Raw genomic sequence first — 23,787 nt, forward strand, 5'->3', positions numbered from 1 at the left:
CTCTAAGTAGCAGTGATTCTGGTTTTTTTTCAAGGTTTTTGATTAAAGAATCACAAGTGCCAATCAGTTGCTTGATTTTCTCCTTGAGCATATTAACGTCTGCTTGCCCTAAAGAGGTACAGAGTCCTGTTGTCCAGTATATTGCTGATAATAGCATTAGCACTTTCATACCTCTCCTTTAACCACACCATTTCACATTTAAGGAGAAAATCAAACTGCCCAATGAGAATACCTTGCCGATGCTATTTAATTCTACACTGGCATGTGGCTTCTAAAGACTTAAAACACACGTTTCAATTGCTGTTTTATCTTGGAAGCGCAGAGGTAGAACAATGAATGAGACAGAAGGCACAAAAAAACTACCTAGAAATAGAAGCTTAAGGAAGATAAAACGGGCACTCAGAAACCCAGACCCATCATTGGTTTTTTTCTACCTGAAAGATGTCCACATTTCCTCTCGTGTAGAACTTAATGATGAACTAATGAACAAACTGCTGAAGTTTATGAAGAGTTTTCTTCAAAATGACATCTTCATTAAAAACGACTTTGAAAGTTTCATGTCAAAATTTCTTAAAAAAGTCACATCACAGTCTCCAGAGCTGCATATTCGATGTATTTCCATGTTGAAAAGTGCTGTATCTGCTGATCCAAGTGATAAAAGTAATGATCTTGAATTTTATAGAACCATGTTTGGATATAGTAAAATTTACACGATATTCAAAGACCAAATCAAAAGTTTATTTACGGAAGGGGCTGAGCCTGAATTTCTACTCTGTCTGATGAAATTGCTTGATAACCACAAGCTGATTTACAAAAATCTCCTCCCTGTTATTGAAAAATTGGGGATGTTTCTGGATCAGCACATCGTTGATAGAACAGTCATTGAATGTTGCACCGCACTGCATTGTGCTGGAAGAACATGTCCTGAGCTGTTCAACAATGTTTTCGTGGCATCACTTCTTACATATCTTATTGATCTTCTTGTGGATCCTCAAAATTTTATTTTTATTGGGTTTTCTGAAAGTAAAATCATTATCAACACCGTTGAAACATTGACAGATATTCTATCTAGTAATATGGAGCAGACAGATGCTGATCTGAGGAAGCTTTCCATGGGTCTATTTAGGCTGTTGGCAGAGAATATCAGGGAGTACAAGCGCTCAACAGTTTATGAAGAAATAATGGTTGTTCTGTCCGCAACTGCATGTTTAGAAAGCATATTCAAGCTATTTTTAAAAGCCGGCAATAGGAATATTGAGTTTCTCGATGCTGACTTATTAAACTTTACAGTATTTGAAAGATCAGTCAAAAGCAAAGAAAGCTACAGCTCACCACCTGACCACGAAACTAATAAAACAGGCACCGTTGACCAAAGGCTGCATTTGGAATTTGAAAGACCTTTTAAACACCACTATAACGCACAGTGCCAAATCCTCCGGGACGATTTCATTGTAAGCAAATATAAATTTTTAGATTTGTTCTGGAGCCTTACAAACACCTTTGAAAGGGTAGAGTTTCTCAACGATCTTTGTAAAATTGAAGCATCATACAAGCTCTTTTCAGTTTTAAATAACCTGAAAAGCAATATAGAGTGGTCGGATTTGATTGTATTCGCGTGCAATGCGCCGAAGAAAGAAAACTACATCCCTTTCATTTTCGATAGTAGATATACCAAGAGAAAAGAACACCATATATTTCTTAGCATATTCTTAACAAACCTGATAAATACGGCAAAGGAAAGTACGGATGTCTCGATGAAAAGCCATACAAAAAGTGACGACAGTCGAAGGGAGCTGATCTATTTTACCGGGGGTATGCCATTCGTTCCCGACTCATGTCTTTGATCTCTAGGCTTTACTTGATCAATCTAGACAAAAATGACAATTTTGCCAAAAAGAGGAGGGAAATGATTTTAAGATTCATAGCATCACTAGGAAAAACTGAAGTCAAGGAGACTGCGGAGAGCCTACAGGAAATGGATCCTCAAACCTCCAAGGAAGTGCAAGTTAGTACTAAACAGAAAGACCTGGGAAACAATCTAGTTGAAAGACTGAAGACTATTGAAATAAAAGAAGTTGTAAATAAAGAGCAAATAATAGAAAAGGATGGTCAGCTCAGATCAATGTTAAAAATAGTAAGGCCTGTGCAATGCCGGGAAGCCGAGGAGTTTGTGGAGTCATTAATTGATAATCTGGAATACCTGCATTATAATCTAGCACCGTTGCTTATAATATTGATTTACAAGGAGCTCTCGCCTGATCTACTCCGGCGCTTTCTAGAATGTCTAAACACAAAACTAAAAGAGAATACAGAATACTTCCTAGGACAAGAATCAATTGTGTGCATATTTGCAATATTGTGCGCCGTTTACAAGTATTCATATTTTGAAGATCACAAAATACAATCCGATAAAGACCTGTACATCGCTGTGCTTTGTATAAATATCATAGACAGTAATCAAAACATTAGTAAAATCAAAACTGATGCGTTTGATGCTCTTATGGAGTCAGACGAATCGACGTTTAAGATTGTTAAAGGAATTTTTCATATGTCAGATAACGAGAACAGCTACGTTACAGAGTTTAACAGAATTCTATCAATCCTAAATGGCGAAGACACTCCTAGTAGGAAACTTCAATATAGAATGGCAAACCAATAATTTTTATTCAACTATGCTTGTAGAGTAAATAGAATACAATCTAAAATGCTCGTTTCGTAGTCTATGCCTGCTCTATCACTTTTTTGTACTTGAGATTTGATCTATCCATGTATGATATACATCTATCGGCTTATCTAAGGTCGTTACTTCACAGCTGAAGTGTGATTCACAGATACTGCAGAAAACCATTCCTCTTTTAGTTTTAGAAACCAGCTTGCATTGGACCACGTTTTCATGGTTGCATACTGGGCAGTCAAATCTTGTTTCTATTTTTTGGACTGCTGGCTTTCTGACTTTCTTTCTTGTGCTTTTTCTAGCTCCCATCAAGGGGTTGAAAAATACAAAGGAAGTGCACATTCAGCACCGATGCAGAAATCAAATGATAACACTGCTCTGTGACTATTACAAAGCCAGCAATCGCACACTTCTGATTGTACAGACCACTGTGTATCTTGCCTGAGCCAGCAACATAGTTTGCACTTGGTGCTGTGAGTTAATGGAAATTCCACATTTTGTATTGCTGAACATATTTTTATTGCCCATGATCCTTGTTCAAAGCTCCGAAGAAGATGTTAAAATTTTAGAATTCCAAGGACGTTTTGAGAATTTAGATCTGTTCGATGGTAAATTTGATCAAAGTTCGTTAACTATAACTTTCAGAGATTTTACACTTCAGGGGAAAATTGTAAAAAAAGATTTTACTGTTTTTGAGAAAGTGGGAAAAGAACTAAGACAAGTCAAGAGAGTCACAGAAGTTGTGCTGTTTGATCAACCTCCAAGATTCAGACTGCGCTAAAGACAATCTCGCATAGTAGATAAGCTATCAAATAGTATATAAATAAATTATTCGGTAAAAGCTATTTTAAGCATGCTCAATAAAAGCTTCTTTAATGATGGTGGTGGTGTCCATGGCCATGTGACAAGATAATTGCAGTACAGCCAAGCACATATCCAAATGAAATGCTAAACACCTTTCTTATATTGTCCTTCCCACCATGGAAAGAGTGTCCAATAACCTCAAAGAAAACAACAAACATCAGGGCACCTAAACAAAGACCCATGGTCCATTGCTTGAGGGCTGTGTGTTTTGTGAATATACTCAATCCCCTCAGCATAATTGCAGCTGGCGTTAGTACTGAGTAAATTAACAATAAAAACATTTTCGAGCTATTTGAAAAAATAGACTCGTGAACAGATGCTCCGATGGCAAACGACTCTAGAATCTTGTGGAATATCAGTCCTGCAAGAAGAGGAATGTGCTTGAGGTTAATTTCAAAGCCCAGTCCCTCAAAGAATGAATGCACAGAAATGGCAAATAAGTACAGAAAGGCTTTGGCTTTGGTCTGTGACTTTGAAATAGCGCCTGTGTTACATGTTCCAAGGCTTTCGTGGCAATCCCCACCATGCTGATGGGCAAGCTCTTCGTGCTGGCTCGATGTGTGATTATGCAGACATTTGTGATGGTGCAAATGCTGCAGCACTTCTTTATTGTGATTCTCTGACTGCTTTTTGGTCGGCTCTTCTTCCGATGGATGAAGAAAGATCGAATCAATAGCCACCAAAGCTATGAAACAAACGCCCGATGCAACGAATGGATAAAGATCAGAGGCGTGGTGATGGTCACCTTTTTTCAAGTTCATGTGAGGAATCAAATCTACAATTATTGTTGAAAGCTGAAGCCCAGAGTTGAAAACGTTAACCATTGAGAAGTATTTTCTAACAATTTTGGAGTTTGAAAGTATCCTTGGGAGTAGACACGAAACCATACTAATTAATAAAATAGAAAAAGGAACAGTTAAGTTTGCAAAGATTGACGGTGTGCTTTCCGAGTGTTCTGGCATGCTGGGTAAACTTTTTTAAAAAAGAAGAAAAACTAGGATGGAAGAATACAAATTTTAAGTAAAAAATTTCTAAATAAATTTAATTGAAAGCACTTAACTTGTACAAAATGCATGTAGCTTGAGCAACATTCTATAAAGTCTATAAATAGGCTAGTGCTAGGACGCTCTGGTGTGCTTTGGCCAACATCGTATTTCACAGAGGATTAATATATCTCCTTGATAATTGATAGGATGTAGAGTCGATATCTTTCAAAGAGAAATTAGACGAAAAGGCGGAGTCAGACCACATAAACTCTCCTGTTTTATCAAGAGTGCAATAAATAACAAACAATGTCTCGTGTCTGTCATTTGATTGGTTTGATATTTTCCTTTTATTTTTGGTTTCACCACCCCAGGATATATGGGCGTTCCATCACTATACAAATGGATAACTCAGAGATATCCCGAAGTCAAGCTAAAACCAAACAGAGAAGAGGACCATCTCACCGACAACTTGTATCTTGACTTCAATGCCATAATCCATCCCTGCTGCAACAAAGCACTGGAGAACATGGCCGACACAGATACTGAACTGTACAAGAATCTAGAAAAATACATGGACGAGGTCATAGCACGAATAAGGCCAAGAAGACTGTTGTACATTTCTGTGGATGGAGTGGCTCCAAGAGCCAAACTTAATCAACAACGCTCAAGACGGTTTGTGCATGCTAGAGAAGTCTCGGAACAGGGGAACTTCTATTTTAAAGATGACTGTGGAAATGAGCCAGCTCACCATTCAAGATTGACAGTTTTGGACCAGGAAATAGAAAACTCTGCAGTGAGTAAGAATATGAGTGATGAAGCCACGCCTAATGGATGTGGCGTATTTGATACAAATGCAATATCACCTGGTACCGAATTCATGCAGAGATTGGATGCTTTTCTCCAGGAACTGATCAGCTTTAAGATGAGCTTTGATCAAAGATGGACAGGGTTTAATGTCATTTATTCCAGTTACCGCGTGCCTGGAGAAGGCGAGCAGAAAATCATGGAATACATACGAAAACACCAGAATCCCAAATTTTCCTCTGTTATTTTCAGTCCAGATGCTGACTTAATATTTCTCGGGCTATCTCTCTTTGACCACTCAGTAATGGTACTGAGAGAGGAGCCTCCGAAGCATGGCAATAGCAATGGATCATTGTCAAATGAGAAAGACTTTGTATTGGTTGACATTCCAAGATTAAAGCATTTGATTATTAGGGACTTTAAATATGTGATGAAAATGCCTTTTAACCACAGAAAGTTCTTAGAAGACTGGATTTTTCTGTGTTTTACTGTTGGCAATGATTTTTTGCCATGCACGCCATGCTTTGAGATAAGAACGGATGCTCTTGATAAGCTCACACATATCCTCCAGACTGTCTATTTAAACACAAGAAGTTTCATAACTGATAACGGAAAAATCAACTACGATGTTCTTAGAGAGTTTTTTATCGAATGTGCTAGACGAGAAAATACATTTATAGTAGAAAAGAGGAATAACCTAGTCAATGTAAGGCAGAGAATGAATCTTCCATATGACCCCTCCGAGGAGTTTTTCCTGGAAACAGAAAGAGGCAAAATCAGGTTTTATGTTGAAAAAATGGGAATAACTTCAGAAAAAGATCTTCTAATTGCTTGTGAAGAATACATTAAGGGACTGGAGTGGGTGTATAATTATTACTTCTATGACATGCCAAGCTGGGAATGGTACTACCCTTACCACTTTGCACCCTTTATGACTGATCTTGCATTGGTCAAAGATGTCAAGTTCAAGTTTACCACTGGCAGACCTCTTAAGCCTTTGGAGCAACTACTGACCGTTCTTCCACCCTCCTCAAAGGATCTTCTTCCCAGCTGTCTTCATTCGGTTTTTGATGAGTTTAAAGAATACTATCCAACGGAGTTTAAATTGGATATGTTCCAGAAATGTATGGATTGGCAGGCAGTCCCCATTCTGCCCTTTATAAACGTACAAGACTTGATCAAAGCATTTGAAAATAGGCAAAATGAGCTGAAATTCTCAGAATGTGAGAGAAATATCACTGGCTATCCGATTTTCTATTCAAAACAGCCAAGACTGATTGCAAAGATCTATCCTTTGTATACCGAGTTGAAACCGTACGACTATATTAAGTTTGATGAGTTTAACGGACGGGTGTATGCACTGAATAAGTTCAGGGCACTTGAGGAAGAGGTAAATCTGTATGGATTCAATTATATCAATAGAATCGTAAAATTTACTTTTGATCAAAGAAAAATAGGGAAATGAATTTAAATTAGGCTAATAAAACTTTAGATTATTATACTTTTATATTTAACCGTCTTAAAACCATCATTCTAAAATACATAAAGCATGCTGAGGATAGCAACGTAGCCTAGCTAATGACACAGTCTTTACTAAATGTATTAAAAGTGCTACCTAAAGATCCAGTACTATTTCTGTGAAACTGTCGCTGGAAAAGTCAGCAAGCACTGCCGAGTGGCTCTTTGAAAAATCCGGTATGCAAACAGCAACTATTTTTCCGACCCTTTTGATTTGAAATTCTTTGCATCCTCCGCAAACCAAATAGTTACAATCGTCGATTAAAAATGGATCGTGTTCGAAAAATGGCGTGGAACCAACTGTGTCAGGACAATTTGGAGCAATCAGTCTTATCCTGATTAGCTGCTCCAGAATGTCAGCATCCCCAAGTACAATTGGTGTTTGAGGGCCAGCTACTATGTTCATGGTATACTTCCTTAGATCGTTTAATATTTGGTTGTTCATAAACACAACCTTCTTTCCGCAAACAGTTTCTTGGGCGGGGTGTGACAAGTTTCTCAAACATGTTGAGAGCCTTTGATCAAAGAATAGCTGATGAAGCGGATTCTGTGGAAGCATCTTCGTCGTTGGATCGTTGGGTCCCGGAACGAGTACTATCTGGCCCTTGAAATCATTTAGTTCATTAAAAATATTATTAAAATCGGAGAAATCCGGCTCTCTATTGGATTCTGTGTAGATATCGCCAAATACGACAATGCTACTAACTTTCTTGTAAAAGTAGTCGACCATTGCCTTGCATTTTTCAAAATTTGAATGATTTAGCACAATGTTACTCATAAGAAGCACATTTTCTACAGTTGATTTGGCAGGTCTACCATCGCTCTTAATATTGGCATCCGTGGAGTTCCGAATGGATGCATTTGCGGGTACTTCAACGGGCTTTGGAAATATTACATCGGTGCAGACGAAGACGTTCGTTTCAATTTTGCATCCTACAAATCCCAATACGGTGCCTGTGCACAATAAAGAGAGCTTGTTAAATGATTGTGAAAATACAATGGGCAGCTTGCCCGAAAAGTCTTCGATGTACAGCTGGCTGTTCGGAACATAGCTTTCTACATTTGGATCGTTCATTTGCAAAATCGAAAACTTGAGTTTTGAGTCGAGAACAAGAATAGCAATTACAATGCATTCCTCAAAAATATCATCGCCTAGCTTTTTGAGAGGAAGACTGTACTCTGAAATGGATGGGTTGCTCATTATCAACTCTCTCATTCTGTTGTATCTTGTAATGTAGCTTATGTTGTACTGTCTTGAAAAGTCCGCCTGACCCATTGTCTGAACAAAAATTTTTGCAGGTTTAGCAAAAAAAGAAAAAACTGAAGAAATTGATGCAAAAATAATTGAAAAGACTTTCTTTGTGCAAAAATTAAAACACAACTGGCTGATCCATTTAAACTATGAAATATTCGTAAAGTTTCCTATAACCTTGACAAACTATGCTTTAATTGATTCATTACTGCCAACTGGTTTTGCATCTGTGCTTGCCTCCACCTTTGCCGCTGCTTGGCTCTTCAAAGATCCTTGAATTTTAAATATAAGGTAAAATATTATAAATAGATATATCTGAATTTTAATGGCTACTTTGATATCGCTGGATTCTTCAAAATATCCAATGTATCGTGCAGCCTGCACCAGCACATTTGAAATAATGAGTATGTTTAGCATATTCTTACTTCCAAACGTACTAACCTTAAGCTCACCAATCTTGAAATGAATGTTGAGAAAATCAAAACATATGATAATGGCCGTGTGTGACACATGCATTAAAAGACAATACGGTGCATTGTGGAGTCTTCTTGCAACAGGCTCGTAGAAGTAAGTTCCACAAAACAAAGCAACAGAAGCCATAAAGTACATCACAACCTTTTTCATGGATTTATCCATAACAACCGATTTTCCTATTTCCTGTGACATCAGATATGTGCCAAATTGTGGTACTAAAAACACTATTCCCTCAAGGTTTGCAGTGAAAAAGTTTTTTCTATCGTTGTTTAGAATCTTAGCTTCAAGCCCGAGGAACAAGGCTATTTGGTACCAAAAGATCAAAACCAGCCCACTTACATATGGAAATTGTGGATTTACAAATATTGAAATTAGATTCAAAAGTGCCAGATCAATAAAGAAGTTAAAATGCTTGCCAAACTCTGCTTCTTTAATATCGACTCTAAGCAAAATTTTTGATAAAAGTCTGCAAATCCCAAAAAAGAAGCATTTTCCAGAGTTAATTAATTTCTTCTGTCTGCTAGCCTTAAATGAAACAAGGCCAGAATTAAATACAAAAGATCCAGCGCCTACGTCCATTAGCCTAAACTCGCAGTTCATGCTCTTCCCGAATCTACCGCTGTCATAGTTTTTAAAATCAGCAGCAAAGATAGCAAGACAAACTAAAAATGAAATGGTCATTCTCATTCTATCAATGGGATCAGTGTGAGTTGTGTAAGTGCGGTGGTATTTTGTAGGAACAACTAAAAGCACAGTAATCAATGCTAGGTAAACGAGGTATGCTCTTTCAATAAACCTTAAAACTAGATACTGTGGAACTGAATAAAAGAGAAACTCAAGGAAAGTATTTGCAGGACAAATCCTAGAGTAAACTAGCATTGAAATTTGTGGGACTCCAATGATTTCCGCAAACTCAAAAAGTGTCAGTGGCATTCAAGGATAGCTCCTGAAAATTTTTTGTTTGCAATGCTAGTTTAAAAAGGATCAAATCAATCAATGGCATGTCAGTGTGATTTACTACTGTCTAATCGTTATACCTCCCTGACTCCACCAACTCACTTATTAAGTGCAAAAAGTCTATTTCTCTGCCTCTTTCCTTTTTGAAAGTTAAAACGCACTGTTATACGTCTTTTTCTTCAGTTTCACAACAATAGACAGCCCAACACTCTCATCTCTTATCTTTATTTTATCATCGTTTCTCCACGCAGGAATCTTTGCCATTTTCAGGGTTTTCAGTATATCAAACCATCTTTCGTAATTAAAAATTGGTATCTCAATAAATGCCAAGTCGTTAGATCCCGCACAGCTCATGCATTTGTAAAATGATGAATAGTACGAAAGGCCTTCATAAAGAACCAGCATTCTATTCCTAATTAATGTAAACTTCTCTTCTTCCTGCTCAGATAATACTCTGAATATTGAATCTTCCATTCGGTTAATGTTTAATATTCCCTTCTCGGATATTGCCTTGTTCAAATGATCCATGAGATGATGGAATGTCTTGCAATGTCCTCTAATTTCAGACCTTACAACGTTATCTTCAACAAGTCTGTACAAGTAAAAGTGCTTACTGGCTGCAGAATTTGCCAATGTGCCATCAAAATCGGAAAATCCCAGCTTATGAATTTCAGAAACGACAAGAGAATCTAAGATGAACAGATTCCTAAAGACCGGGCTTTCGCTTATGTTTAAAATGTTGTTTAGATGGCTAAAGGTCAAGATATCGGTTGAATTGTACATCATTGTCTGTAGCAACTGTATTTTTCTATATGCATCGAGTTCTGCTTGTTTTGACAATCTACTGGACTTCCGGCCATGGTTTTTACTCTGTGCCATTTTAATATTTGTAATATGTGCATTTGCTTGCGTAGCATTTTTATCGCTTTTCATTAAAATGTATCTAAGTATTTTTAGCAAATTTCTGACATGTCTGTTTTCATATTGGCTGTCAATGCTATCATCAAAATACATCCAGTCGATCTCGTATATTTTCACATTATTGCCTTCGTCCATCACAATGCTCTTTATTGAAAATTCCGAAACTCTAATCTTCATTGTGGAGAGGTAGTTTAGAAGCACTAAAAGCTGAGCAATGATTTTTAGAGCATCTGTGCAGTTGATATCGGTGCTTGTTTCTATGTATCTTTCCAAAAACATCCCATTTGCTGCCGTCTGAACAATTACTTGATAGTTCTGAATTTTCTTGTTTATTAAAACTTTGGGCAGTGACTTTACATTCAAAATAGACAAGATTTTATAAAGATCACAGACAGAATCAAAGGATGTTCTGTTATTGAGGCAGTTGAACTGCCCGACATTCTCCAGCTTTATTATTTTAATCAAAACGTCCTCGTTGGTTTTAATGTCAAATCCCTGGAAAACCTTCATCTTCTCAATAATTTTTATGGTTTTTATGAATTGGTAGTTGATAAAAATCGAACGAAATTCCATCATGTCATGTAATTCATAATCCATTGCCGTGTTTATTTTCGGCATGCTTTTAAAGTTTCAATCTGAAACAACAAGTGACAATAAATGCTTATTAAACTATAGTTGGGACAGTGTTTGACGAAAATAGTCAAATACATCCATCAACCTTATTCAAGATTTTGATTTGTGGATATCTGTCTATGTTACTTATTTGCACTCAGTCTGTTTTCAATCTCTAATAACCTCTTTTTGGCTTTTCTGAGAATTCCGCTAACCGCCAAAATGCTAAATCTCACTTCAGCTTCACTAACTTTACCCATCGAACATATTGTGTAGCAAACATACTTATGAATAGAAAGATTGCATCTAATAATTACAATACCAAGGCAGTCGTATCGCTCAACTACCTCAAAACAATCTATCATTCCAAGGACGTACTCGCCAAAATTAGTTTTGATTGAGTTGTAGAGCAGATTTTTAATTCCTTGAGCCAGCGCAGCATCTAAATGCGTACTTTCCCGACGATTTGTATGTCTGTAATCTATCTTCACAACGATGTATCTGTGCTTGAATCCAGCCATATTTCAGTTTTCTGGCTTAAAATTTTCGAGACGAAAAACTAAATATGGCTGGGGCTAAAAGTGCGAAAATGGCAGTAATGATAAAACACCTGCCGGTGCAAATGCAACAGCATTTGGAAGTATTTATTCTAGTTTTCCAAAGGACTTTTCACCCATGAAAATCGCTTACATGTATGATGAAACAATAGGCCTTCATAGCTATGGAAAAGACCACCCAATGAATCCTTTCAGAATAACAATGACACATTCGCTAGTCAAGTCATATCAACTAGAGCATTATCTGGACCTCTATGCTCCGACTAAAGTTCCAATTACGTATCATAGCGATGAATATTTAAAATCAATCGGAGTGAAGGAGACGCCAGACTGCCCAGTATTTGAAAATATATTTGATTTCTGTGAAAGATATGCTAGTGCGTCTATTAATGGAGCATTCATTCTCAATTCTGGTCTCTACAACTGTGTCATTAACTGGGCCGGTGGTCTGCATCATGCTAAAAAAGAAGAGGCAAGTGGCTTCTGTTTTGTAAATGACATAGTTATGGCAATTCTTGAGCTTCTTTCAAAGTATGAAAGAGTCATGTACATTGATGTTGATGTTCATCATGGAGACGGAGTAGAAGAGGCATTTTTGGACAATGACAGAGTCTTAACTCTGTCTCTCCATAAGTATGGCGATGGATTCTTTCCTGACACTGGAACATTGATAACTGGTGACTGGAAAGCACTGAATGTGCCACTTCAGAATGGAATAGATGATGACTCGTATAAATACATATTTGAGCCTGTGGTTTCAAATGCCATCAGAAAATTCAAGCCAAATGTAATTGTATATCAATCAGGTGCTGACTCACTAGCTGAGGACAAGTTAGGAACATTCAGCCTAAGCATAAAAGGACATGCTGAGTGTCTTAAGTTTGTGATGAGCTATGAAATACCACTTTTAGTACTGGGTGGGGGCGGCTACACTATACACAATGTTGCTAGGTGTTGGGCATATGAAACGGCGGTTCTCTGCGGTGCGCCCATCCCCGATGTTATTCCCGATGACAATCCGTTCAGACAGTATTTTGAGCCTAACTTCGAGACAAACCCAGAATTCTATCACAAGCATGCAAATCAGAATAGAAAAAAGTACTTAGACTCAATAATAGAGTTTTTACAAGACAAAATCGATAAGTTTTAGCACAATACTATAAATTTTATATAAATGATGAATAAATACATTGTGGAAGCAACTCCCATGTGCACTATCATAAAATATGTCTATTATGTGGTGCTTATGATCTGTTTTATGTCTGCGTTTGCAACTTTGTGTATATTTTGCTATTTTGCAAAATTTTCCCCACGTCTCATGAGCATGGAAAAACTCAAAGAACAAATAGAATTCTATTTCAGCGACTCAAACTATTCAAGAGATAAGTTTATGATTGCAAAGGCATCTGAAAATGATGGGTTTATTCCTATTTCTGTTCTTCTTACTTTTAAAAGACTTCAGGCCATGAGCCCATCAGTAGATCAAATTAAAGAAGCGGTTAGAGACTCAAAAATCGTAGAAATAAAGGACAACTTGCTCAGAAAAGTCCAAACCCAGGAATTCAAGGACTATTTGAATGACAAGCAGATTTCTAAACGGGTCTTATACATGAAAGGGTTCGGTCTTGACTCTACGCTTGATAAAATCAAAGAGATTCTAGAAAGGTATTGCAAACCAGTAAGAATAACTATGAGAAGAAGCGAAGATAGAAGGTTTAAGGGCTCGTGTTTTGTTGAGTTTAGTTCAAAAGAAGAGGCAGAAGCTGCAATTAATTTGAAAATTGAGGACAGGGTTGAAAGTCAAAATGAGGAGCAGGTAAAAAAGCAAAAGGTTGAGCCTAGCCTCATTGAGATAATGACTAAAGAAGACTATCTTTCGACAAAGAATAAAGGAAAGGATGAAAAGAAGGATGAAATTTTTGGAGAGAAGGTCAAAAACAGTTTTATTCCCAAGTTGTTCAGGTTTGAATGCAGCAAAGACCTTGACGTTAAAGAAATTAAGCAAGCGATCAAAGATTGCGCATTTGTCGATGCTCCAAAGAAGGTTATAAGAATGAAGTTTGCTGAAGAATGGACTGAGAAAGAATTTAATATTTCTGACGACGCGGACAAGAGCAATTCCAAAAGAAACGAAGAGAACGGCAGTAAAAACAGTTCGAAAAAAGGATTTATTAAGCTTATCAAAATGACTGAAGAGGAAGCAAAAGAGTACTTGAAGGGTATAACAATAAAGAGAATAGGAAAAAACAATAAATGAACCAATTTATTTTCAAAAGCAAATCTGCCTTTAGTCTTTCAAATATTAAAACAGATCTTTGCGTTTAAATGTGTTTTAATGAGACTGATGTAGATTTTTCAATGAAGGCACGGTCGCGTTGCCCCACCAATCTGTTAATTAAACAAGCTTTGTGCATGTTTTACGTGCTTATCTAATAATTTCACTTTAAATATCAAAAAATCTCCTGAAATTTTCACAGCCTTTGACCTTTTTTGGGAGGTCAAGAATATAACTGGGAATGTCCTTGCCCACCAGAAAATTTGCCAGCCAGTTAGTAAAATTGTTGCAGTTATTATCAAAAAAGTCGTATGTATTTTCATTCCAGTTTGATTCGCAACTCCTGAAGAAATCTTCAAGAACGTCTTGGGAACAGCTTGTACTACCAAGCGAAACCCGTTCAATACAAGGATTGAACATCGTTGTCCCTGCCTTTTGAACTACAAGTCCTCCGTGGAAGAAGTACTCGTTTCCATACGCTTCTATGGATGTGTGCCACACCCCATCAACCTGAAAACCAAGAATCTGTAGAGAGAGTATCTTGGCCATGCCTTTGGACAGATCATACACTCTCAAAAACACCTCTTCACTATTCACTCTTGAACTTGCATCTAAACGTGTGTTTAGCTCTTCTTTCTCCATGTTCTGGGTGGTGCTGCATACATCCTTATTATCCTGCATGGGTCCAAACAAACATTTATTTTTATTTGTACTAATTTTTATGATATTTTATACACCACATCAGTTATACATTATTCGTGTAATGGCTTTACATCAATTGCGTATGGGCTGAAATACAATATCGTGAGAAGTTTGAAGTCGTTTTTATGACAGTAATATAAATGTGTGATAAGCTTATTTCGACTAGAATATGACGTTTCTAATTTAATTTTTATCGTCAGAGTGTAATTTATTTAAAGTTGTAAAGTAATTCAAAGCATGGAATCTTTGCAAAATGATACTTTATCTTATTTCATTTAAGCTTGTTTATTCAAGGCATTAATGCATCAGAGAAATGCGGCAGGTGTGGTGTCAGCAGCTTGTTTACTTAAATTCCGCTCTTTTCGTCCTTCTGTCCGCCCCTTCTTTCATTTCTGAAATCACAGTTGTAGCACTGAAAAAATGCAAAGTCATCGTTTTTGGGATCAATCAACCCATTATGAACCCCACATTTTCTACAGATTAGTGCATTTAAGTTTGAAGGATCACTTCCAAGCACAAAATCTGTAACAGAGTCCAGCGCACTCCTTTTTTTTCGCTTTAATTGATTGAAAAACGTACTTCTGCTCTCTTCCTCCTCATATTTCTCGATTATTGATTTTGTTGTTGAAAAATTTACATCACTTTTGCACTGCTCAATTAAGCTCTTCCTTTCCTGTTTCAAAGCACTCAATTTTTTCTCTTTATATTCGATTTTCTTCCTTTTTATTGTCTTTAGAAGATAGATTAGGCCTGTCAATGCCATAAAGAGTAGTGCCAGTGCTATTATCAATGGAATTTCAAAAATATATGCAAAATATGAAGCAATCGGAATGGAGAAGAATGATATAAAGAGAGTTGAGTAGTAGCTCTGCCTCTTCAGCACATTTAGCTCATATTCATTCTTTATTACTTCATTTTCTAGATTTAGGAGCTTGTCTTTGATCGTGAGTTTCCGGGAGAAGACTGAGCCCATGGGATGGATGATAAAAAGCATATTATTTGTTAAACAGTGCATTTTAATCAGAGTATTTAATATGAAGTGCTGAAGTATGCTACAAATAGTCCATTTTAATCTAACGCTCATCTAAGCTTCTACAGCAATCTGCCACGTTGTGTAAATACTAGCAATATAGTAATTACACCAGAAAGCTTAGGCCAATATCCAGGTTGCACTGTGCACAGTGATTAATGTTTCGTGGGTTGGCTTTTGGCTCTTTTTAGGAATAGATTGACGTAGCTCTTCTTCCTTCAAACAAATTTTTTCAACAGATCAATAAACGTTTAAATCAGAATAAAAATAAAAAATTTTGTCTTCCCTTTAATTTTTGCAATGAATATCTGCTCAAGATCAACGGTCCTGTTAATAGTTTCTGCTATTATCAGCTCAGTTGCATGTGTGTTGAGCCCAGATGAGCAGCTATCTCTTGATTTGGATGCTTTTGACTCAGAGAACTTTGAGGATGTAGTTGAGCACCATTCTGACGAGACTTTTCATCAGGTTATTGCATCAAAAAGCTGCAATGAGCATTTGGACAATATAACCAGGCTTTGCACACAGTTGGAACAGTGTATTGAAACTATGAACAAAAGCCAGAAGATCCATTTTCCTGCCTTGCTACTCGAGAATGTCCAAAATTTAACGAGCCTTTGTAGGAAGGTTTGTGAACAAGTAGGAATACAACGCCTAAACTATAAAAGAGAGTGCACGACAAAGCACTACAATTTTAGTCTATTGAAGTTTGCAGAGATGCTGTTTGATGTAAGGGAATACATTGAAGCTCAAGTAACCATTTCAAAAAATATCCACTCCAGAATTAATAATAAGTCCATTGAAATGCCGCCAAAGTTCACGAATAAGTCAGACACTTTCAGTGAATGCACTGGTGGAAAAGCCATATTTAGAGAGTTTATGACAACCTTTTACTTGCATTTATTAGGCCTGTCTCGTTGCCTTGAATCAAGAGTTGGTCCAGACTATAGCAAGGAGAATGTAAGCCCAGTCACTGAGCCAGAAAACACACGTTTTTAAAGCAAATGGCCTGAGCTATACCTTTATATTTAATTAAAGGTGCTATGAGAAAATATCTTTAATTAAATAAAACTTTAACAAACTACTGAAACTCAGTGCTTGATTTAACATTTAATTACCTGTTGGTCTGATCATTATTGACATATTGAGACTATTTATTAAGCTTAAGATGGATTGATAGACATTTGATTTTAAGTCTTTTTAAAGAAGCTGTTATTGTGTTATTTCTAAAATGGTTTATGCTCTGAAGCCTTGGCCAATCAAGTTGGAGGAGTAAGTTTAATACAAGGACTATGCACGCACAATAGCTTCCTATTTTTAGTATAAACTTAATTGTACAATCCAGGAAGAATACAAGCAGTAATGGGAATGAACGTATTTCATACATTTTAGATCTTGTAAATGTCAATAAAGCTTGTAAACACTTTATTTTAAAGAGTGGCTTCGCCTTTAATCTCTGTCACTGACTGAGTAACAATTCACTAGTCCATTTTGATGGTTTTATGCACATCACCGTTGTGATGTATTCTTAAACTCTCATAAATCCTAGCCTTCGACTAAACGCACATGCTTAAGACAAAGGTCTAATCAAATAGAAACGGTAATGAACTAGACACAGTCAGTACACCTTTTCAAACACATACTTTCTCAATTTCGATGGGTATTTCAATCGGGTGATAGCTTATCCTTTTCTCTTTCAATACCTCAGTCACTTTCTTCATAAATCTATTTTGTGCAACCCACATGTAATATCCATTTTGGTGGTTTATTGAATGTGTTATCCTAAAATCAACCTTTGCAAACCTACAGTCTACGATTTCATCCACAGTCAAGCCAAACCCTTCAAAGGCTGGACTTTGCATTGCGTATTCTTTCAAAATCTGCCTAATATGCTCTATTTTCTTTACATCTGTTTTTCGCATCAAAACTGATATCATCTTTTGTTGATTTTTTGATCGTCTAATATTTCTGAAGACCTTGTCTTTAAGGCTTTTGTTTGAATATATCACAACTTCGTTGTTCCATCTTTCAAGAACAGTGCTTGTCAGTCCTATGGATTTTACAATAAGATTATCAGAATCTATGAGGACCCTGTCTTCGATGTCATATGGATGGATGTAGACAATAAAGATGAAAGAGTCAAGTATATTAACAAACCATGGAATCATGCATAATACAAGTGGGTAGATCAAACATTTCATAAAATTGTTAAAATCAAATATCTGTCCTACAACAATAACTGATAAAAGTGTAAAAAGCACCCATGTGCTTATACTGAGGATTTTTAGAATATACCTGTTGCCCCGCAAAAAGTTTGCAAACGACTTTCTTTCAATGTTAATCTGTCTCATACTTTCATAAAAATCATCAAAAGCTAAACACTCATCAAACCCTTGTGTGAGAAGTCTTAAGAACTCGGTCGATTCTTCATTGCCGAACAGTCGAGATATGCTTTCCTTTGAGATTCTACCTGTCAAATGTCTGTTGAAATGCGTGTGTTTAATAGCCAAAGTACCAGAGTGGTGTAGTTGCTCCACTGGGTTAGCCAAGTTTATAGTACAGTTTTCGTTATGTTCTTGCATTGTTTTATTAGGAAGCAAAGTGCTTAAAGTATCTTTTGTTTGGTCTTTGTGAATTTTACCATTCTCATCGGTAATTTTTATTACAAAATCGGTTGTGATTGGATTTCCATCGGCTGTTTTAGACGATATATTGTATGTATTGCTAGGTACTTCTCCACTATCAACTTCAGCTGACGGTTCATTGCTTTCAAGGTTCTCCCAAACACCATACGATAAGCATATTTTGTCAGCTGTTGCATTCAATTCAGGATTATCGCAAAGAATACCGAATAGTATTCCTGGATCGTAGCTTCCCAAGCATTTGGCCTTTTGTCTGACTTGTCTGCTGTACAAAGTATATAGTTTTTGACCATTTCATCAGTAAAATGTACATGCGAGCTTCTATTCATTAGCCGTATAATAAACCTCTCGAGTTTAATAATATCATTGTAGTACTCCATCTTTTTACTTGTACTAAAGTTGGAAGACAGACCATTCTTTAGCATTCCTCTCAAAATGTTCATTAAAGCTATTACTATCAGACAAATATCAAAATTTTTATCAACCCCGACTAATATCCGTGCTATGACAAAGAGCTCATACATAATCTTTGAATAGAAAAATGTAGCTAGTGTCTTAACTAATAACAGATTGGATAAACTTGACAAGCTTCTAGTCAAGCAGCCAGATAGAACCCCGAGGATGTAAATGAAGGATAGAAGTATATAACTGTGCTGTTCTGTAGTAAAGTATAAATATATGCAAATATAGTATGCTATCACTTCTATTGAAAGAATACCAGAGTAGTAAAGGATTTTTTTTGCACGTGTTCTCATTATGGGTATGCTGCAAAAGTAAAATATATAAAGCATAACAGTGTGTCCACAAATGTGTCATGTCATATGTCAAATTTAAATTGATAGTGTACACAGTTCAGCACAGGGCTGTCTGGCCTCACACTTCGGTACTTAATAAGTTTATGTCAAAATTATAATCAACTTTAATTTTTCAACCGTCTAACTGGCGAAGGCTCTTGTGTGCATGTACAAAATGCAATGTTGCTGTTTGTCATGCTAACCAAACTCATAGCCAACTTCATTCAGATCTCTTTGACGTCTTCAATATCTTGTGATGAAAACTTTTATCCTCAAAGATGTCTAACTTAGAGAATAAGGAGAGTATGCATAATGACATTAATACCATAGATTTTATAGAAGCCAGAGCCAAAGAAATCCAGCATATAGAATCTTCAATCAATAAGTCAAGTAAGAAGACCATGCTATTTCAGAGATTACCTTTTTACAAAAGAAGGAGAAACAGAAACTACGACAAAAGAATGTCACGTAAGTTTACATACAGAAAGAAGGATAGACATTTCTTGAGAACACACACATTTTATTCCAAGAGATTTTTTATGCTAAAACTGGACACTTCTGAGGACATTTCAGTGCCATTTAAAAGACGGTTAAAAAGCAATAAGTACATTTACAAATCGCAGGACCGAGGATTTGTATTTGATGAAAGCTTTAGGGGTGGGTGCTTCTGTGATAAAAATGATTTTGTCAGGATGCTTGAGCTGGGAATGAGTGTAAATGAATCTAGTCTATTACAGACCGTGACAGCTTCTACTTCCAAGAGCAGCAAGCCATCCAATATGGGTATTTTATCAACTATGACTAAGGCTCCAATTCAGCAGCTATTCAACCACATTGATCTGTCAATACATGATAGAGTTCAGAGCATATCCAATTTATTTGATATAATAGTGACAGCATCAACCGTCTTCTTTGTTGGTGTTTATCCTGAGCATCCAAGTCTCCACTTTTCGCCCCTCGACTGCGTGTTTTCAATTATGAAAAACGAGAACCATGACTTTTCCTATCTCAAAAACCTTAAATCTGTCAAAGTTTTCAAAAACAATAGCAACTCTCTTGAAACTTATAAAATCATCTGCGATAGGTCGGAGGCTATGCCCATCTATGAAAAGCTCATTAACAATAGCATTATACCAGTATGCCTTGAAGAGATCAATAGAATAGCTATTGAGAATGATCAAATAACGGTATATGATAACCTTAATTCCGAGATATTCAAGATTATTGAGAGATCCAAGAACAAGGAAATAATTGAGAAGTACAATAGAACACCCCCATCAAAAAGGCAAAGCTATGATCTTGATTTTCTATTTCTTTCCCAAGACAGTGAAATATACCGTAATTTAAATCATCCTGGAAAAATCATATACTGTGTTTTTAGTGTTGTGAAAGGCTCTGTTCACAGATGTGCTCAGCTCTTTTGTGGTGAAGAGTGCATTGGACGAGTTGTCAGAAGTGAGTACAAATTCTCTTCTGGCTGCTGTTATGGTCTTGGAGTGTTGTATTCTTGGAAGTGCGATACTGAAAAGTTTAATTTTGAAGAAAAGTTTACTTGTAAAAATCTTTCACAGAAAAATTTCTATGAAGTATCAATTAAAAAGATAATGTTGTGTTGACTGAGTCCTTGCACACTCGGGTCTTTGATTAGAAATTCAAACGTGCACTTTTGACTAGTCACTCTTGCATAAGCTTTGATGCATCTTGCAGTACTGCTTAATTATTAGTTGTTTAAAAGAATATTCTGATTGCATAAATATGGAAGCAATTTTTACAGACAACGAAGAAGAGCTAAAGAAATTGTCTTTAAACATTAATAAAAAGGACATTAAAGCAAGACTTAGACAATCTATTATCAGCAACTCACCAAAGATCTATGATCAACTCCTCAAAAGTAGAAATGTAGAAACTCAAATAGCAATTGTCAACATTATTATTAAGGCTATGAATAAAGAAGATATTCGTTCTAGCAATTTGCTAAATGTCCATAATAAGCGTATTCTCAGTGTTCAGAAGAATAATAAGAATAGCCTTCTCAGCTTCTTAAAAGAGTTTTCAATGATTGAGCCTGAGTGCAGAGTTGTGGGTGTAGAAGTAGATCTATTCAAGATTAGGGACAGAGAAATAAATGGTGGGTTTCTTTTTATGGGAGATGAAAATTTCAGGTTTCAAAAGGATAACGAAGTGGTGATAATACAATTCAAGTCCATAGAAAATGTATTATTTAACGGTATTGATCTAACAATACTAGCAACAGAGGGAAGAAAGGTGGAGATCAAGTTTATGTACAAGCAAGATCTTGGGAAATTTAAGGAAAGAGTTATGTGTAAGTTTACCCAGGCTGATGCAGAAGAGTCCATTATGGTCGAGATAGGAAAGAAGGTTACTTTTTCACCTGAAATAAAAGTGAAGGAGAAAGTCTACGGGCATGATAGCATTAGCAACAGATTTAATGCTGAGAAAGAGGATGAAAACCACATTGAAGATGAATTTAATATCAGTCCAGTGAAGTCAGAAAACAAACTATCAGCAGTAAGCAGTCCGAGAGAAGGATCAGATGACCGCACAGTGCATTTGAATAGTCCTAAAGAACGTTTAAGTGGCAAAACCCAACATTTTTGTGACAAAATGCCCATCAAAAATACTAGAAGGCCAATATCAAAAGATAAATCAAGGTGTAAAATAGTAAAGTAAAGCCTGAAAAGTGTAAAAAACAACACTCGAAAAATAAAAGCAGGGTAAAGACTAAAAAGAAGTTGAAAGTGTTCAAAAAGAACCGAGCGATGCCTGATTTTAAAAAGAAGAATACGCTTTCTTTCAAAAAGGAAAAGTGCTTTGATAGATTGAAAGATGAGATTCGTGAAATTTACAAAGATAAGCTTAAATTAGCAAAGTTGGTTTACAAGTCAATGAAGGAAGATGCAATAAAGTTTAAAGAGAGTGTTGAAAGTATTGAAAAACGCAGTGTTTATCGAATAAAATGAAATTGATCTAAAAAATCAAACTGCATTCTTCAACAAACTTGCCGTTGTTCAAGTTGAATTTATTTGTAGTGTATCAATTTCAATATCAGACCATGTGCGATGTTCTACGCCCTCTTCCTTGTAAAATTTTTCTCAATGTATGTTCTTATCATGTCTATTTTAAATGCTGAGTAAAAGGAGTGCTATTTTAAAATAGTTTTATTGCATCACAGATTTGAATGTGCAAGCTATTAAAGCTATTTTAAAATATTGCCTTATGTCTTAGTACACTTTTATAAACAGAACGGCCCTCTCGTTTATGTCGCTGATGTTCCACCCAAAAGCATTGGACTTGCTTTCAAAATTCAAGAAGACTGGAAATCAAAAGTTACTGGAAAGTATCCTTGTTTTTCTCATTGACAACACTCAGCATTTGGACATCTCTTACCTTAAGCAGGTTCTTTTTTTGTATTTTGAGTCAAAAAAGCAGTGGGCAGAGAAAAGCTCAGATCTTGGAAGAGATGATTCAACAGAAGTTTATCAAGAAAAAGGTGGGTGACTGTTTTGTATGCTTTGCTAGACGTCTGAAAAGGAACAAATACCTCGAAATTTTATCTGAAAATAGGAAAAATAAGCCTTCAATTTTTGGAGATAAAAATTCTAAAAATTTTATTGATATTATCCCAACCAAGAAAGACAAAAACAGCAGTAGTGACAACAGCAAATTAGTTAGCTCTAGCATAGTGCCACAAAATATGTCAAACACTAATGATGATGTGTTGATTGATGGCTGTATTGATTCATCTAGCTTTATTGACTTTACAGATGATCAACGTCTAGCAAATGAAGACTATAGTACAAATCCCAGTGCAGTAGTTGATAAGGCAAGCGATATTGTATTTGATGAGACGCTGATCTTCAGAAGTGTGCCTGATATTCAGCCTGCACTAAAAAGAAGCATATTAAGTAAAAAACTAAGAAGCACTGTTCCACAGTCTAACACTCTGAATTTCTCTAGTATTAAAAACATCACAGTTGAGCATATTAAAAAGTTTGCTCCTTTGAGTCTTAAAAGCGCCACGTTCGTTTATGATAAAAACAATATCATACTTGGCACTCAAAGGAAAAGAGACGATCTTGTCAATCCTGTCAAATTACAATTTATTAAACACTTTGATCAAGCCAGGCCTCCAATATATCAAAAGAGAGGCCTAATGGAACGGGCTGTGTTCAGTTACAGGAAGCTTTCTGAAGTACTGTCATATGACTATGACTCCTCAGATGACTGGGAAATTTTTGAGGAGAGCACTGAAACACTTGACGAGTATAGCGAAGACACAAGTATTGACTCTGATGTCAAAACAGAAGAAGGATGGATAGAGAAAGATTCTGAAGATGCTGAAACTACGAGATATTCCAAGAAACCTAGCCTTGTTTTTGAATGTGACGTTTGTATTGAAACGTTTTTTGAAGAGAGAAAATTTTTGCATGCAAACCTCATCCTTTCTGAAAACTTTTCAAAAGAATTGCAGGATGAATTGGAAAAATATAAGATAGAATTTCAAGGTGGTTTTGAAGAGTTAGTTAGTTCTTTTTCTGCTCTTTACAACGTTTGCCAAGGCACAGTACAAGAAAAATTAATAAAAATGGTCTATCAAGAAAAAAACAGTTAAAAGAGAAGTATAAAATATGAGCATAGCCCATACCAGACTTGAGACAAGCTAGCACAGAACCATCGAACCGATTGTGCTTTTATAAATGGATA

The 23,787-nt window shown here is 36.2% G+C and overlaps 19 protein-coding genes across 19 annotated transcripts; 9 read left to right on the forward strand and 10 right to left on the reverse strand.

Annotated features, from left to right (window-relative positions):
• Positions 1-332: 332 nt before the first annotated feature.
• On the forward strand, positions 333-1,844 carry VICG_01085 (uncharacterized protein; the record flags this gene model as incomplete). Its single annotated transcript, XM_007604469.1, has 1 exon — positions 333-1,844. One exon carries the CDS (start codon positions 333-335, stop codon positions 1,842-1,844), a length of 1,512 nt encoding a protein of 503 aa, XP_007604531.1.
• Positions 1,835-2,659, forward strand: VICG_01086 (uncharacterized protein; the record flags this gene model as incomplete). Its single annotated transcript, XM_007604470.1, has 1 exon — positions 1,835-2,659. The coding sequence occupies one exon, from the start codon at positions 1,835-1,837 to the stop codon at positions 2,657-2,659; it is 825 nt and encodes a 274-aa protein (XP_007604532.1).
• A 75-nt stretch (positions 2,660-2,734) lies between these two features.
• VICG_01087 (uncharacterized protein) lies at positions 2,735-2,983 on the reverse strand (the record flags this gene model as incomplete). The annotated part of the gene is made up of 1 exon (XM_007604471.1): positions 2,735-2,983. The coding sequence occupies one exon, from the start codon at positions 2,981-2,983 to the stop codon at positions 2,735-2,737; it is 249 nt and encodes an 82-aa protein (XP_007604533.1).
• Positions 2,984-3,546: 563 nt separating this feature from the next.
• VICG_01088 (uncharacterized protein) lies at positions 3,547-4,500 on the reverse strand (the record flags this gene model as incomplete). The annotated part of the gene is made up of 1 exon (XM_007604472.1): positions 3,547-4,500. The coding sequence occupies one exon, from the start codon at positions 4,498-4,500 to the stop codon at positions 3,547-3,549; it is 954 nt and encodes a 317-aa protein (XP_007604534.1).
• Positions 4,501-4,900: 400 nt separating this feature from the next.
• On the forward strand, positions 4,901-6,793 carry VICG_01089 (uncharacterized protein; the record flags this gene model as incomplete). The annotated part of the gene is made up of 1 exon (XM_007604473.1): positions 4,901-6,793. The coding sequence occupies one exon, from the start codon at positions 4,901-4,903 to the stop codon at positions 6,791-6,793; it is 1,893 nt and encodes a 630-aa protein (XP_007604535.1).
• A 150-nt stretch (positions 6,794-6,943) lies between these two features.
• VICG_01090 (uncharacterized protein) lies at positions 6,944-8,122 on the reverse strand (the record flags this gene model as incomplete). Its single annotated transcript, XM_007604474.1, has 1 exon — positions 6,944-8,122. One exon carries the CDS (start codon positions 8,120-8,122, stop codon positions 6,944-6,946), a length of 1,179 nt encoding a protein of 392 aa, XP_007604536.1.
• A 162-nt stretch (positions 8,123-8,284) lies between these two features.
• Positions 8,285-9,505, reverse strand: VICG_01091 (uncharacterized protein; the record flags this gene model as incomplete). The annotated part of the gene is made up of 1 exon (XM_007604475.1): positions 8,285-9,505. One exon carries the CDS (start codon positions 9,503-9,505, stop codon positions 8,285-8,287), a length of 1,221 nt encoding a protein of 406 aa, XP_007604537.1.
• A 174-nt stretch (positions 9,506-9,679) lies between these two features.
• On the reverse strand, positions 9,680-11,068 carry VICG_01092 (uncharacterized protein; the record flags this gene model as incomplete). Its single annotated transcript, XM_007604476.1, has 1 exon — positions 9,680-11,068. One exon carries the CDS (start codon positions 11,066-11,068, stop codon positions 9,680-9,682), a length of 1,389 nt encoding a protein of 462 aa, XP_007604538.1.
• Positions 11,069-11,205: 137 nt separating this feature from the next.
• Positions 11,206-11,583, reverse strand: VICG_01093 (uncharacterized protein; the record flags this gene model as incomplete). The annotated part of the gene is made up of 1 exon (XM_007604477.1): positions 11,206-11,583. One exon carries the CDS (start codon positions 11,581-11,583, stop codon positions 11,206-11,208), a length of 378 nt encoding a protein of 125 aa, XP_007604539.1.
• A 154-nt stretch (positions 11,584-11,737) lies between these two features.
• On the forward strand, positions 11,738-12,769 carry VICG_01094 (uncharacterized protein; the record flags this gene model as incomplete). Its single annotated transcript, XM_007604478.1, has 1 exon — positions 11,738-12,769. One exon carries the CDS (start codon positions 11,738-11,740, stop codon positions 12,767-12,769), a length of 1,032 nt encoding a protein of 343 aa, XP_007604540.1.
• A 24-nt stretch (positions 12,770-12,793) lies between these two features.
• VICG_01095 (uncharacterized protein) lies at positions 12,794-13,876 on the forward strand (the record flags this gene model as incomplete). Its single annotated transcript, XM_007604479.1, has 1 exon — positions 12,794-13,876. The coding sequence occupies one exon, from the start codon at positions 12,794-12,796 to the stop codon at positions 13,874-13,876; it is 1,083 nt and encodes a 360-aa protein (XP_007604541.1).
• Positions 13,877-14,062: 186 nt separating this feature from the next.
• VICG_01096 (uncharacterized protein) lies at positions 14,063-14,575 on the reverse strand (the record flags this gene model as incomplete). Its single annotated transcript, XM_007604480.1, has 1 exon — positions 14,063-14,575. One exon carries the CDS (start codon positions 14,573-14,575, stop codon positions 14,063-14,065), a length of 513 nt encoding a protein of 170 aa, XP_007604542.1.
• A 367-nt stretch (positions 14,576-14,942) lies between these two features.
• On the reverse strand, positions 14,943-15,569 carry VICG_01097 (uncharacterized protein; the record flags this gene model as incomplete). Its single annotated transcript, XM_007604481.1, has 1 exon — positions 14,943-15,569. One exon carries the CDS (start codon positions 15,567-15,569, stop codon positions 14,943-14,945), a length of 627 nt encoding a protein of 208 aa, XP_007604543.1.
• A 357-nt stretch (positions 15,570-15,926) lies between these two features.
• Positions 15,927-16,625, forward strand: VICG_01098 (uncharacterized protein; the record flags this gene model as incomplete). Its single annotated transcript, XM_007604482.1, has 1 exon — positions 15,927-16,625. The coding sequence occupies one exon, from the start codon at positions 15,927-15,929 to the stop codon at positions 16,623-16,625; it is 699 nt and encodes a 232-aa protein (XP_007604544.1).
• Positions 16,626-17,257: 632 nt separating this feature from the next.
• On the reverse strand, positions 17,258-18,505 carry VICG_01099 (uncharacterized protein; the record flags this gene model as incomplete). Its single annotated transcript, XM_007604483.1, has 1 exon — positions 17,258-18,505. One exon carries the CDS (start codon positions 18,503-18,505, stop codon positions 17,258-17,260), a length of 1,248 nt encoding a protein of 415 aa, XP_007604545.1.
• Positions 18,448-19,023, reverse strand: VICG_01100 (uncharacterized protein; the record flags this gene model as incomplete). The annotated part of the gene is made up of 1 exon (XM_007604484.1): positions 18,448-19,023. One exon carries the CDS (start codon positions 19,021-19,023, stop codon positions 18,448-18,450), a length of 576 nt encoding a protein of 191 aa, XP_007604546.1.
• A 317-nt stretch (positions 19,024-19,340) lies between these two features.
• VICG_01101 (uncharacterized protein) lies at positions 19,341-20,678 on the forward strand (the record flags this gene model as incomplete). Its single annotated transcript, XM_007604485.1, has 1 exon — positions 19,341-20,678. The coding sequence occupies one exon, from the start codon at positions 19,341-19,343 to the stop codon at positions 20,676-20,678; it is 1,338 nt and encodes a 445-aa protein (XP_007604547.1).
• A 139-nt stretch (positions 20,679-20,817) lies between these two features.
• VICG_01102 (uncharacterized protein) lies at positions 20,818-21,753 on the forward strand (the record flags this gene model as incomplete). Its single annotated transcript, XM_007604486.1, has 1 exon — positions 20,818-21,753. The coding sequence occupies one exon, from the start codon at positions 20,818-20,820 to the stop codon at positions 21,751-21,753; it is 936 nt and encodes a 311-aa protein (XP_007604548.1).
• Positions 21,754-22,543: 790 nt separating this feature from the next.
• Positions 22,544-23,695, forward strand: VICG_01103 (uncharacterized protein; the record flags this gene model as incomplete). Its single annotated transcript, XM_007604487.1, has 1 exon — positions 22,544-23,695. One exon carries the CDS (start codon positions 22,544-22,546, stop codon positions 23,693-23,695), a length of 1,152 nt encoding a protein of 383 aa, XP_007604549.1.
• Between the last annotated feature and the right edge of the window lie 92 nt (positions 23,696-23,787).

This window comes from Vittaforma corneae, assembly GCF_000231115.1.
Source record: "Vittaforma corneae ATCC 50505 unplaced genomic scaffold supercont1.8, whole genome shotgun sequence".
NCBI lineage: Eukaryota > Fungi > Microsporidia > Nosematidae > Vittaforma > Vittaforma corneae.